Source organism: Oryctolagus cuniculus, chromosome 17, assembly GCF_051225735.1.
Source record: "Oryctolagus cuniculus isolate XC-2025 breed Fujian yellow rabbit chromosome 17, ASM5122573v1, whole genome shotgun sequence".
Classification (NCBI taxonomy): Eukaryota; Metazoa; Chordata; class Mammalia; order Lagomorpha; family Leporidae; genus Oryctolagus; species Oryctolagus cuniculus.
This window is the reverse complement of record NC_142883.1, coordinates 10,517,740-10,532,244: the sequence shown is the minus strand read 5'-3', so window position 1 is coordinate 10,532,244 and position 14,505 is coordinate 10,517,740. Positions and strand designations below refer to the sequence as shown.

The 14,505-nt window shown below is 35.3% G+C and overlaps 1 protein-coding gene across 6 annotated transcripts in view; it reads right to left on the bottom strand.

The window, feature by feature from the left end:
- The window catches only part of ABCA6 (ATP binding cassette subfamily A member 6), a 76,723-nt gene that overhangs the window by 38,922 nt on the left and 23,296 nt on the right, over nucleotides 1-14,505 (bottom strand). For all 6 annotated transcript variants that reach the window (XM_051825892.3, XM_089316723.1, XM_051825891.3 and 3 more), the window contains 10 exons: nucleotides 12,055-12,113; nucleotides 10,209-10,319; nucleotides 9,332-9,507; nucleotides 9,002-9,121; nucleotides 8,608-8,746; nucleotides 7,960-8,050; nucleotides 5,728-5,867; nucleotides 2,678-2,794; nucleotides 1,121-1,304; nucleotides 577-743 (listed from right to left, as the gene is read on the bottom strand). In XM_051825892.3, the coding sequence (XP_051681852.2) occupies nucleotides 577-743; nucleotides 1,121-1,304; nucleotides 2,678-2,794; nucleotides 5,728-5,867; nucleotides 7,960-8,050; nucleotides 8,608-8,746; nucleotides 9,002-9,121; nucleotides 9,332-9,507; nucleotides 10,209-10,319; nucleotides 12,055-12,113 (1,304 nt within the window). The remainder of the gene's footprint in view (nucleotides 1-576; nucleotides 744-1,120; nucleotides 1,305-2,677; nucleotides 2,795-5,727; nucleotides 5,868-7,959; nucleotides 8,051-8,607; nucleotides 8,747-9,001; nucleotides 9,122-9,331; nucleotides 9,508-10,208; nucleotides 10,320-12,054; nucleotides 12,114-14,505) is intronic.

Genomic DNA, 14,505 nt, shown 5'->3' with positions numbered 1-14,505 from the left:
ACTCATGAGATGGCTCCTACTGTGAAATTTTTTTTTTAAGAAAACATGGTAAGTAAGTAGAAATATAATAGATTTTTCTTCAAAGTTACCTAAGCAGTTCAATTACATATCATTTGGAATAATAAAATAAGGAGTTTTTCTGAATCCTTTTGTACTTTCCTGGAAAGGAATATTGTGTATATATGCCATCTTTACATGCCAATCAGTGCATAATATATTTATGGTATAGATTTGGCTGCTGTAAAATGGAGATCTCAAAGGAAAGTGGTCCAGGCAATGGAGAATTTATTTTTCTTTCACATAACCACTTAGGGTAATTAGGTGGACAGGCAGCTCTATTTTACCATACTGTGTAGTGATCCAGGATTCTTCCTCAATTTTCCCATCATCCTTATCCTTTCCATTATCAGAGAAAATACACAGTGTTCCTTGAAAGTTTTTTTGATAAATGAAATTTAAATGCATAGCTTTCTCTTATGGTTTTCTTTCCTTCCTCCCCCATATGTATTATTTAACAATAAAAATAACTTGTTTCTGGATTTATATTTTGTGAGGTTTTTTGTTGTTGTTGTTCACCTGTTTTGTTGATGATCAACAAGCTAGTGCGAGGGTCTTGGGGAAGTTGGCCAGGAGAGAGGAAATACGATTCAGTTTTAAATTCCCAATCACTCTTCTGATTTGTTATATAAAAAAGTATTGTTTCCATAATCAAGGGAAATATTGCAATTCCCAGTATCAATAGTCTAAACAATAAAGAAAAATATTATATGAGTTGTAGCAATTTTGTTTATTCAGACAGGCCATAATTATCTGTTGAGTGTCAAATCTACTTTATGTCAACCATGATTTTATGTGCTAACATTCTCAAAGTCATACTTTAGCATGCTATACAGTACAATAGAAGCAATAGCTTATCAAACTATGAAAACATACCCATAGTTTAATAAAGCCTAATTAAGCACCAACACACAAATATTCTCACTGTCAGGAAAATTAACAGTGCATTTTTCCATTCTCTGGAAGAAATTCAGGTTAGTGTGTTCTAGATTTAAATTCTTTCCTGGTTTGGAGTTCTTTTGAAACCCATTATCTGACAAAAATCACAATACTTGATACTCACAGGGTCAAAAGCAATTTTCTTCCACGTTTAAACTTTAAGAAATGGAGCCACGCTATTGCACAGACCTGCATTCTCCAGAGGCCCATGTCACTCACAGTCTTCTGAATTTCAGGGAGAAAGGAGGGAGTTGTCTCCATTTCATTTAGGCTTTCTGAACCTCTTATTGTCTCTGTTTGTTTAAAATCTACATAAATATACACACACATTACTAATGCCATTAGGGGAATCACACAGTTTTTTTCTTTTAAATACTGTTAAAACTGTTTTATATTTTGTTTTTATTTTTTATTTTTTGCTTTTATAGGAAAGGTTTTATTTTATTTTTGCTTTATTTGTATTTTTTAATTTTTACAATGACATAATTTCAATTTTCTTATAATCACAAGCTTAACTATAACACTAAATAAAAAATTCAACAAGTATTAAGTAGAAAAGCTACTGCTCCTCAAGAGTACAGACAAGGGCTACAACAATAATCAAATCTCAGAAAGTCAATTTCGCTCATCTACATTGCATTTTATACTCTGTATATTAGTTATCACAAATCAGGAAAAACATGGTTTTATTTTTATAACCATATTCAAAAGAATTAAGCAACTCTTTTCAACATTTATTCAGAGTATACACCACCAATTTGTGTTTTCCTTCTATTGTAATTTTTATAAATGCCAATGATTATGGATATTCAAATAAAAATTATAATAAGGAAATATTTTGTAATGTTTGTGTTTATGATGCAAAAATAAAAGAAATAAGCTATAATATACATATTCTTTAAGATCACTGAGAAAAACATAACATATTCATATCACCAAAAGTACTATTTTGCTATGTCCAGACTTGAAAAGGCAAAGAAAGTCCCAAATGTAACAATATTATAAGAGATTTAAAGAAATCTTGTAACAATACCCGATACTGATGCCCAAATGTCTAGTACTAAGGTATGGACAGCTAAGTTGTGTAGGGGAAATGTATGTGAATCCTGCATGTATTTCTTAAGAGTGATATGATTTGGAAAAAAAAATTAACTGCTCTTAGATCTAATTTTTCTCACTTGTAAAATGTTGCCATGATACTAACTGGGAAGGTTATTGTGAATAATGTGTATACACTTTGATCAAAGAGTCTGACATCTGAGATGTCCCATAATAAGATACATAGGAGTTGCTCCTAAGAATTCTCTTCATAATGACCTTAGTAGAATTTTGAATATTGACAAACTTAGAGAAACTTTTTATAAGAAATATCCACTCATGTCTTATGTCTCAAATTAAGCCTTTCAGAGCCTCAAAGAATCTAAGAGGCAGTGAGCATCTGGGGAAGCAGAGACCTGATGAAATAAGAAGATAATTTCTAAGGAATTTGACAGACTCCAAAAGTGGACCTGTGCCCAGTCCTACTAATGATGTTGGGATGTGGTGACAGTCTATCCCAAACAGCAGAGCAAAATTTGGAAGGAATAATATTCTTTAGTGTGAATCATACACAGAAATTATGAATACTAAACTGATACATGATCATTTTGGAATTTTGAATTACACAGCTGGTTTTGCCTACCTTGTTTAATAGCTGATTTTCCTTCCAGTTTCATGAAGACTTCATTCAGAGTTGACATGGAAATGTCATAACTCATTATTCCTTGGCCTGAGCATTTATCAAGATCACTGAAAAGATCTTAGGCAACATATAGGAACAGACATGTTTGAAATATAACATCAATAATTAAACCTAGTAAATTAATATTGCATCTAAATGATGGTTACAGAATACTGTTCAAGAAAACCCATGTTTTTGGAATGTCACAGTAATCAAAGCAAAATTTCACTAAAATGCTCTGACCTTCTGAAATGACTGTCAGACTTTTCTGTCTTTAAACAGTCTATATTCCATCTTCTAGTCTCAATTTACAAGCTTTTTGTAGTTCTTTCTGAGGAAGTATGAGTATCAGAAAGACCATCACCTGCTCCTCATCACACCACCAATCCATGCATATCTCTAGCCATATTCTAGGCCTTCCTTCTAAGTGGATGGAAGACTTGCAGCTATTCCTATCGAAGGCTACCCCTTTTTACTTATGTTCAGAATTTCATCCCTTCTCAGCATCCCAATGACTTCCCAAAGTGATCCTCTCACCTCCTGTATCATCAATTTTTCCCATCTATCCTGGGTCATCCCAAACAACAGGCAAAAATGCTATAACAAAGGCAAGGAACAGTAACAAAAACCTCCTTCCACACCATCCCAACATGCATGCATTGCTCCAAACCGGTGCCTAACTTTAATTTGTCACACTTAACTCCAAGTCCAAATGCTGACCCTATCCTTCCAGGTTACCAATTTAGCAATAATTCCATATTTACAAATTCAATGAACAAGTCTTTGTTTTTCTTTTATTCTTTTAACTTAGTCTTCCTATATTTTTAAACTCAATTGTAATAAAATTAGTTGACTAGTACCACCTTCTAAAATAATTTTCTCCCTTGAATACAAACACAGTTTACTGTGTTGCCTCCAAGTACCTCTGGGAATCTCAGTATGTACCTCACTCCTGATTCTTTCTCTGCTTTGTCTCCAGGTTTCAGTCCTAGGCTTCCTTCTCTTTCTATACACAAAATCCAGTCCCTAACCATACTGAAAAGTTCCAAATTCAAAAGTTCCAAATTCAAATCTCACTTTGTCTTTTGATTTTCAGTGTCCTATAGTCAATCATATACTTCAACACTTGAAAGTAAAAAAAAAAAAAAAAAAAAAAGTCTTTATTAGAAAGTTTAAAAAAAAAGTTTCAGGGTTAATACTACAAAAATTAAGCACTATTCTTCCCTTTTTTGTTCCAACTGTTTCTCTGAATATTTTACAATACATTCCACCACTTTTTATTCAGTGATTCAAGCAAAAACTCTAGAAGTCCCTCTTGATTGTTTTCACTTTTCCTCATACTGAAGAGGCTAGACTTCTCAGTTTTATTTCCAAATTTGTTTCAAATATACCCAATTGCACCCATCTTCACTGATACCATAGTAGCCTAGTCATCATGACCTTTCATCTGCACCTCTACAATTGTCCCTTAGCCTGTCTTCCAGTGTCCAGTCTATTCTGCTGTATCGAGTGATCTATATCAACAGTATGTGAGTATACATCACATCCAATCAAATCCCTGTTCAATGTCTTTCCTTGGTTTCTAAATACATTTAAAACAGAAATCAAAGGCAATACTACAGCTTCCAATGCTCCATAAAAACCAGGCTCCATCTATGCATGAAACTTTACCTATATTCTCTCACCATTTTGCTTCTTCCTTCATTGCCACACAGATATTCCATTTCCTCTCTACTTGGAATGTTTTGACCCTTTTCTTCTTGTAAACTTCCATGATGCTCCATACCAGTCATCATTATAATTTGTGTAGCCTTAATTATTTTATTGTATAACCACAGTACATTTGTTTATGTGTTTACTTTTCCCCACTCAGTGGTTGATAAGCCCCATGAGGTTAGGGATTCATATGTCTTTATTTTATACCGTATTTCTAGTGTTTGGAGGACTGCTTTTTATATAATAGATTCCAAATAAATATTTACTGGGAATATTTTTTATAGAAATATTTGGATGAAGATGTGAATTTCCAGGAGAAGACTCTCCCATGACAATCTCTTTATTGCCAGGGGCTGGGGCACCAACATCAGGGACTCTGGTTAAGTAAGAATCCAGTGGAGGTAACCAGCATATAGCTCCCTAGCTTCCTCTTCTGAACAAGGAAGAGTTGGCTCCCTGTAAAATTCATGGGGCCTTAGTCCAAGAACAAAATAACAGTATAGTTTACTAATCTGAAGACACTATTTTCTATGCTACTAGTAGGATACAGTGAATCATATTTGGGGGTAGAGCTAAAAAAAAGACTGAATCATCCAAAAGAGCTTCTGACAAATATAAAGTATTGTATAAAAATTAGTGATTCTAAGGATTACTTACTAAGCAAAGCCTAGATTTGTACTGCTACCCAGTACCGTGTTGTACAGTTTTGTAGAACAAACCATGTTTTTCTTTGCAAAATACATGCATAATTAAATTAAGTACATAAAGAAACCTGTATTAGAAATCTTGGTATTCCATACATATCTCTGCTGCACTCACCTATACAGAGTAAATATGCTTATTAAAAACACCTGCCCAAGGTTCTTTTTCTGGCCTCAGGAGTAGTAAAGTTCTTGTTCAAAATAAGCCAGAAGAATAGAAAGCTAATATTCCTAGAAGCATCCCCAATGATTGATAGAGAGCAGTAAATAGCCCAACTTCCTCACCCCTCCAGTGATATAACTCTGATCCCATCTATCTGTGTTCATTCCTCCTAATTGAATACACCGCAATGGCCCATGGAAGTAATCAGCCTGATAATGCAAACTTCTCTGATTCCCTTCCCTTCCCTCTCTCATGCCCTGGCAGTGTCTCCAGGAGTCAACTGCCAAATAAATTAATTGCACTCAAATCCTCACCTCAAGTTCTGCTTAAGTCAACTTAAGACAAAATACAAACCTGTTATACAAAGAAAATTATAATGATATGAATATCTGTCCCCAAATTTCATTCCATTGTAATCATATTTAAGTTACCTGGAAATTTATTTGTCCTTTCCAAAGGCAAAGTATACACAAGCTTTTCATTATTTTCTGTTTTTAATTTTGCATCAGGGATGTGATGATTAATGATGGACGTTATTTGTTCAGGATCACATATTTCATTCTTATACAAACTAATATTTAAAAGAAAACAAATTATTTATATTTTTTCCATTGCTACCACAAAAGAAGAGCTTTCATTGAACATCTGATCTTTCAGCACTACTTTACTGGGCTTTATGAAGCAAACAAAATTAGTAATAAGAACAACACATAGACTTGAAAATTTTATGATATATATATACATAGAAGATGTGTAAATTCAGAATAACTATGAGTATATAAACCAATGTATAATATGATCCAAATTATATGCCAAGTATGAAGATAAACAACGAGAAATAAGAACATTTACAGAAGAATAAAATGATTATTGCATCCTTTATATTATTAAGAAATATATAGTGGAGGGCGTCATGATGGGCGGGGTGGGCCATCTGTGGTCCACTGGGAGCCTTGGATCTCACACAGTTTTGCAGAACACTGAAAACTATGGATTCTAACATGGACTTCATTTAAAGAAATCCATGGACCATTAATGGGCAAAAACATGAATCAATTTGTATGGTGGCATTCAAATCTTAGCAATTTGAGAGAGCATGGAGTACCAAGTTTTTGAAGACCATGGCCTATCATCATTGTGCATTCAAGATTTGAGTTTGAATAACCTCGTCAAGACTTAGATCCTCTTCAAAAGCTTCAAGTCTCATCTGCATTAAACCTCTCCATTGAACCCTATCACAAAAGTCAAAGCTTCAAGGGACTGAAACCCATTAATAACTTCCATTTTATATCCCTTCCTCTGACTTCTCTTCAATATTTTTGACCTTGAAGTTCTTTCCTATTAGACTAGAGTCAAAAGAACGTTGATTGCTAAAACCATTTTCTGTGGCCATAAATGCCCATGGTTGGAGACGCATAAGCTTGGCATAAGTTTCAAATTAAATCTTTTGTTGTATCCTCTATAATGTTGAATCAGTAATTTAAAAAAAGAATGAAGTGATAAAAATACTTAAGGTTAGAAACTGTATTGTACTGGGACGAGGGCTCCCAACCTAAAGGTCGGTGAGTCTTGCTTTACTTTACTTCCTGCAACATATACAATAACTGGGAAAGTTAGTTAACCTCTCTGAACCTCAACTTCATTTTCTGTAGAGTGAATCTGACAATATTCTCCCTGCCTACCTCACAGGGTTGTTGTGGGGATCAAATGGGGATCAAATTTTATATAAATGTGTAACAGACATAGGGCCCTATTACACACTTGCAAGTCATTCCCTCAGCTCTTGGGCCTGGAAGGGTAGGTGATAAACCAGTCCAGGCTGATACACGGTAGCAAGGCTATGTGAGATTTTCCTCTCTCTGAGTCAGGAATGCTATGGTGGTCTAATTCTAAAGAGGGAGATTGTAAATTAGTGCTGACAATTTTCTGCAGCAGTTATGGCTTATGCAAAATTTGTTTACTTAATTTTAAAATGCAAGAACAAGAGCGGAACATTTTTCAATGTGTCCCACTTGGTAAAAGTAAATAGTGTTTTAGTTATACATGTGAATATGCGTGTGTACTTGATCATTAAATAAAATGCATTTTTCCTATAAAAAAGAAATATATAATATATTATTATATATTACATAAATAATATGATAGATTACATTAAGGAAAATGATTATTACACTAGATCATGTAGCTGTCACTAATTAGTTGCTAATAAGGAAATTTGACTCTCACTCATGTTTTGTGCACCCATAGTTTTTTTTTCATCTCTTTCATCTTGGATATACACACTTTCTTGTTAGAAACAGTTCTCACTACTCTATATCAGATTCACTCCCTATATATACTGGCTTCTGAAATCATTTTCCTTTGTTTTCTATGAAAAAAAAAACAAAAGCCATATTATTATAGGATTATATAATTGGCTGAGCAAATAGAGCACAGGAAGAAGGTAGAGGTTTAAACTGCACAGGAAAGCTGCCTAGAAAAGTAGAACATGAAGTGGTCCTTCCATTAACACTCAGACTTGGGTTAGAATGTTGAAATTTTAGGAAAAGTATTTGGGAAACACCTATGAGTCTCGGGTGGCAAAGATGATGCATAAGACCAGTTCCATTTTTGATACATCAGTATTTAAAACATATATATACAATCTTTACCCAAGTCTTTACCTTAAGTGATATCCAAGACCCCATTTTCTCTTCAAGAAGACAGAAGAGCCTGCACACTTCAATCCCCCATTGGACATGATCACTTTTCTATCTAAGTAAAAAGCAGCAAGTGAGAAAGGTTATTAGGAGTCATTTCCTCTCTCTAGAAAACAGGGAGAAGGAACTAACAATTAGAATTCCAGAGGAGAAGTGGTCTATGGGGTATAAGTATATCTACTGAATATTTTGAATTTTGAAACATACATTAAAAGTGATGCACTTAAAATGAACTCAGGATAATCAGTCTATTTCTATTTACGTACTCTCCAAAACTTCCCAAAAAGTTATGAGTATATTCTCTACTCTTGATGCTAACTTGAGTGGTTATTTTTCAATGAAATGTCTATTAAAGATGATCCAGATGTTTAAATTAAATGAGTGTTAATGTGAAAAAAAAGCCATTATTTTTAATTAGTGGTCAAAAACTATCAAACATACAACCAGTAAGGAATTCCACAGTGAGGCTGGACTCCTGCCATACCCTAAACTTCTACGGAATAGACACGTTGCTGAGATAATTTAAGAGCAGGACTCTTGTCCTAGTTATAAACATTGCTTCTAATGTTTCCAAATTCTTCCTTCTAACACTGAGATAAAACCAGCAGTTACCAGCCAGGATGTCAGCCTCGTCCATGAGCTGGGTACTGAAAATGATCACATGATCTGCTCTGCGCTCCTTCAGAATGCTCCACACTCGATGCCTTGAAAAAGGATCCAGTCCAGCAGTTGGTTCATCTAAGAGCAACACCTACAGAGGATGAAGATATGTAAACTAGCTCTCTCTGTTAACTATTTTCACATGATAACATGGAAAACAATAAAACTCAGGCAAATTGTAGTAATTATATAAACATCCATCTCCAATAGACTCATGTTCATAGTTTAAATATGGTAAATTCTCTCTTGATACATACAATGAAAGATCCACCACTGATAGTGGTAGAAAGTTTGATGTTTTATGAACACTCAATCTGCTTTCCTCCCCTTACATAATTCCACTTACTTGAGGATCTCCTAGAATGGCAATGCCAAAGGTCAGCTTTCTTTTCTGTCCTCCACTTAAATCTTTAGCAAGGTTATCCTTAATGTCTTTCATGTCCAATTCCAACAGAATTCGTTGTACCTACATTAGAAAGTACAAAATCTTAAAAGCCAAAATGATACATATTATATAATTTTAAACTTCCCATTAAAGCAATATATTTCTTTATAGGGCCCCTTTTCCTAAATTTTATTCTCAACAAGAAAGATAAAATACTGAAGGGGATTCTGTGGCAATGACTTAACTTGGTAAATGGTTGATAATGCAATTAATCCAAGCATGCCCATCTACCTCTTGTTCCACTTTCTGTGGATGAATCCCTTTTATTTTAGCAAACAGGCTGAGGTTTTCCTTCACAGTGAGTATGTCAAATTGAACATTGAATTGAGGGCAAACACCAGTTTTCTTTCTGATTTCCTCTAGGTCTTGCATTTCAGAGACATTTTTATTATAGATGGTAACTGATCCTACGGATAGAAAAAATTAATTTAATACTGGCAAGATAATATATTTTATTAATATTTGGATATCTTATTCAAGAAACTGCCATATATTCACAGATATCTAAAATTATGACTTAATTTCTTATTATTACTATTTTTTAAAAGATTTATATATGCATGTATATATGTAATTAGCAGAGCAACAGAGAGAGAGAAATAGAGAGATCCCTATCCACTGACTCATCCCCCAAATGGCTGTAAGAGCCAAGTCTGGGCCAGGCTAAAGCCAGGAGCCAGAAATTCCATCCTAGTCTCTCACACATGTGGCAGGGGCCCAAATACTTGGGCCATCTTCTGCTGCTTTCCCAGACACATTAGCATGGAGCTGGTTCAGAAGCAGAGCAGCTGGGACTGGAATTGGCACTCTGATATGGGTTGCCAGCATCACAAGTGATGGCTTAATCCACTGGACCACAACGCCAGCCCCCATCATTACTGTTCTTAACACAAAGAATGCTTTAGTAGTGCATATGTTCCTAAAATATTACACAATGGAATAAAGCTAGTGATTTCATAAAGTTGGGGAAATAGTAAATACACTCATAATCATCTCACTCTGAGAAACAACTTTTAAAAAATTTTGTTTATCCTTAGACATCAAATTAAAATGAGAAAGGCATACATACAGCCTCATTCTATTTTCAGATATCTTTCTTTTTACGCACCTTGTGTTGGAACAGACAATCCATTAAGGATATTTAGAAGTGAAGATTTCCCAGCTCCACTGTGACCCAGAATCGCAGTTATTTGACCTTCATATATGTCAAAGAACAAGCCTAGTTTTACAACAAAATATTCATGTTATAAATAGGAGAGAATTAGACAAGGGTCGTAAACATGGAAGAAAATAATTACATTGTTAAGTTGTATATGTCTCAAGAATTTCAATACTTTAAAATATATAATATTCAATATTTTCATAATTGCCAAAATAATAAAGTAGAGAACTAAAACAATAAGTTACTGGTACAATGACACCAATAAACCACAAACATAATAATAAAAATAACATGCTACTAGGTCAGGATGCAGCGACTAATGTAAGAAATTAACCAAATGAACCAAATGAATGAAAATGAACATAAAAATAAATATTAATAAAATGGCCTTTCAAATTCATTAAAAAGATGAATTATTTAATAAATGATATTGGACAATTAAACAAGTATATTAATAAATTTTATGCTTATTAAGTGGAAAAAAAGCAAAATGTTTTCAAAGGGAAGAGGAAAGTGATACTGCTTACCAAATGAACTGACACATATCACTATATACATGAAAATGTAAGCCTCAGTTTCCCCATCTTTGAGGTGAAGAGGACATTAATATGTTTTTCATAGGAGTAAGGGAAGAAAAAGTCCACACAAATTACCTAGTATAGGTCTCAACAAACACTAAGTACTCAATGAAATTTTACTACTTATTGCTATTACTGTAGTTATTATTATTAATTATGTGCTTTTCTGGCAATACGGATTTTTATAATATTGGAGATAAATGATTTGAAATAGAAGTCAAGAATCTAAACTATGGTATAAATATATAAAATATTGCTTATTAATCTTAATAAACAAAGTGAAATCACATTTTCACTGTATGATACATTTTAGGAAATAAATTTTTTTTTGATTTTTTACAAATTTTATTTTAAAACACAAGTTTTAGAGAAAAATTTTAAATCTTAAGTGTTAAAAGGTAAGCATAACTATTATTCCATTTAAGGGGTTTAGAGGATGTGCTTGAAATTACACTTAGAATGTAAAATTACATACATCGAAGATGAGTTATATGCTCACAAGTCAAAAAAAATTTTAAGATTTATTTATTTAATTGAAAGAGTTACAGAGAAGGAGAGACAGGCAGAGGCAGAGAGATGACCTTCCATCCACTGGTTCACTCCTGAAATGGCCACAGCAGCCAGAGCTGAGCCCATCCAGGAAATAAACTCTTGAAATACTTAGCAGGATTTTATATAACATTTAGGCTATATAACAGGTACCAAAACAAATATATGGAAGAATATATTCTAGTGTTCCACAGTACATGGTGGTGACTATAGTTTACACTAACATAGAAATTTTATGTGCAAGTAGAAGATGTGAGCTTGAAGTCTCCAAACATAAATTAAAGGTAAGGAGAGGAAAACATTAATTACTTTGAGTTGATCAGCACACACTTTATACATTTAATGAAATACCTCATTGTACCCCTTAAACATGTACAAATTCTGAATATTAATCAAAAACATCTGCAATGTTTAAGGAGTTGGAAATGCTAACTTACCTGACTTAATTGTCAAACATCACGACTTGTACTGATTTATCACATTGTATCCCATAAATATGTACAGTCTGTTAACATTCTAGTTTGTAAAAATTCCTAATTGTGATTAACATCCAGGTGATAGAGTATTTGTATCCTTTTTACTTTGCTTATCTATGTTTTCAAATTTTTCATATTTGAAACATTACCATTTTTTGTGTCAATGAAAGAATGAAATATTTTCTTTACCCTTTAAAGCTTCCACTTTTCCAGATTTTCCCTTATATTCTTTTTTAACATTTCTGATTCTGAAATGACAAAAGGAGTGCTTACTTAGCAAACAGAAGAAAAACAGATTATGAATAACTCCAGTTACAATGACAGATGGAATGAACCACTTCATAAGGATGGCATAACCAGTCTATTTAGAATGACCAAAAAATTTAATTAAAAATTGCTCTAGGACAGAAAATAGAAATGTGTATCTAGAAAGTTACAGTAAAACAATTAGAATTTCTCTTATAAAGGGAGAATGCTCTGTGATTATTCTCACTTTCTTCCTCTAATCTTAGAATGCTTGATGTTCTTTTTTCTATTCAAGATCAGTTCATTCACCTGTAAGTTTTTTTTTTTTTTTTTTTTTTTTTTTGACAGGCAGAGTGGACAGTGAGAGAGAGACAGAGAGAGAAAGGTCTTCCTTTGCCGTTGGTTCACTCTCCAATGGCTGCTGCGGACGGTGTACCGCGCTGATCCGAAGGCAGGAGCCAGGTGCTTCTCCTGGTCTCCCATGCGGGTGCAGGGCCCAAGCACTTGGGCCATCCTCCACTGTACTCCCTGGCAACAGCAGAGAGCTGGCCTGGAAGAGGGGCAACCGGGACAGAATCCGGCACCCCGACCGGGACTAGAACCCGGTGTGCTGGCACCACAGGCGGAGAATTAGCCTATTGAGCCACGGCACCGGCCTAATCTGTAAGCTTTAATCATGGTTTCCCATATGCTACATCTGTTGTTCATTAGATTCTTTATCATCTACAGCTTATGTTTGAACTCTGTTAATTAAATTAATAAAGAATAAATTAAGAAGAGTTAAAAGGTGTTAAATATGTCAAGATATTTTATTGTATTTTCTTTTTATAGTAGGAAGCTCACTGAAGTGGAACATTTACATTTTATTTCACTTTAAAGAAAAGCTTCCATTTAGGAGTACTTTTCTTTTCTCAGATTTTAGAGATGAAGAATGCCCTGTGGTTTTTGGAAAGACATCCTGCCTGTGTTCTGGGAATGTTGGAATTTACAGATGTGCAAGCAATGTCCCTAGAGGAGAATGAAACTGTAGAGTCATCAGAAGGAGTTGTGAATAAAATACAGATACTTTTGCTGAACCAGGATTGTGCTTCTAGTTACAACTGCAAGTGTTCCTACATACTCTCTGATACATAAATTTAAATACTATTAAGGAAAGGGGAAGAATCCCCACATATAAGGCGAACAGATTACTTGGAAAAAGAGAAATAAATTAGTACCTTGCACACACATACAAAATCAAATACACACATATGGATTAATTGGCATAGACTTGGCATGTCTAGGGTGGGAAAAGGCAGTTATGTTACTAAGAAAGGGTCACTGTGAAGAAAGTAGATATCACGGGCCAGCGCTGCGGCTCAATAGGCTAATCCTCTGCCTTGTGGCGCCAGCACACAGGGTTCTAGTCCTGGTTGGGGCGCCAGATTCTGTCCTGGTTGCCCCTCTTCCAGGCCAGCTCTCTGCTATGGCCCAGGAGTGCAGTGGAGGATGGCCCAGGTCCTTGGGCCCTGCACCCGCATGGGAGACCAGGAGAAGCACCTGGCTCCTGGCTTCGGATCAGCGCGGTGCACCGGCTGCAGCGCACTGGCCCCAGCGGCCATTGGAGGGTGAACCAATGGCAAAAGGAAGACCTTTCTCTCTCTCTCACTGTCCACTCTGCCTGTCAAAAATAAAAAATAAAAAAAAATAAAAAAGTAGATATCAGACTTGTGGACTGGGAAGCCAAAGGACACTTTCAGGTTGCCTTGCATCCGTAGAACCAGCCTCGTGGTGACTGAATATGCACGCCGGGTGCCAAAGCTCACTTTTGTACTTTGGTGTGGATCTGAGGTGAGGTGCTCCTAGAGGGAACCAAAAAACCTTTATGACTTGCCATTCTTAGTTTGCCAGTAGCAAAAGGCCTCCACCTCAGATCAAGAGACAGGGATATCCAGCCAATATTGCAGACTGGCTAATGTTGGGGCATAGGAGCCGGTCACAGAGGAGGAACAGAACATTTCACTTTTTCTCCTGGGTCACTAGGCAGCAGCAGAAGAGCAACTAAAAGTTTTTAATGTTTCTTTTTTTAAAAAAAAAAAAGATTTATTTATATATTTGAAAGGCAAAGCTACAGAGAGGCAGAAGCAGAGAGAGAATGAGAGAGACAGGTCTTCCATCCACTGGTTCACTCCCCAAATGGCTGTAATGGCTGGAGCTGTGCTGATCCAAAGCCAGGAGCCAGGAGCTTCTTCTGGGTCTCCCATGTGGGTGCAGGGGCCCAAGGATTTGGGCCATGTTACACTGCTTTCCCAGACCATAAGAGAGAGCTGGATTGAAAGTGGAGCAGCCGGGACCTGAACCAGTACTGCAGGTGGTGCCTTTACCTGCTAAGCTACAGCACTGGCCGCTTAATAT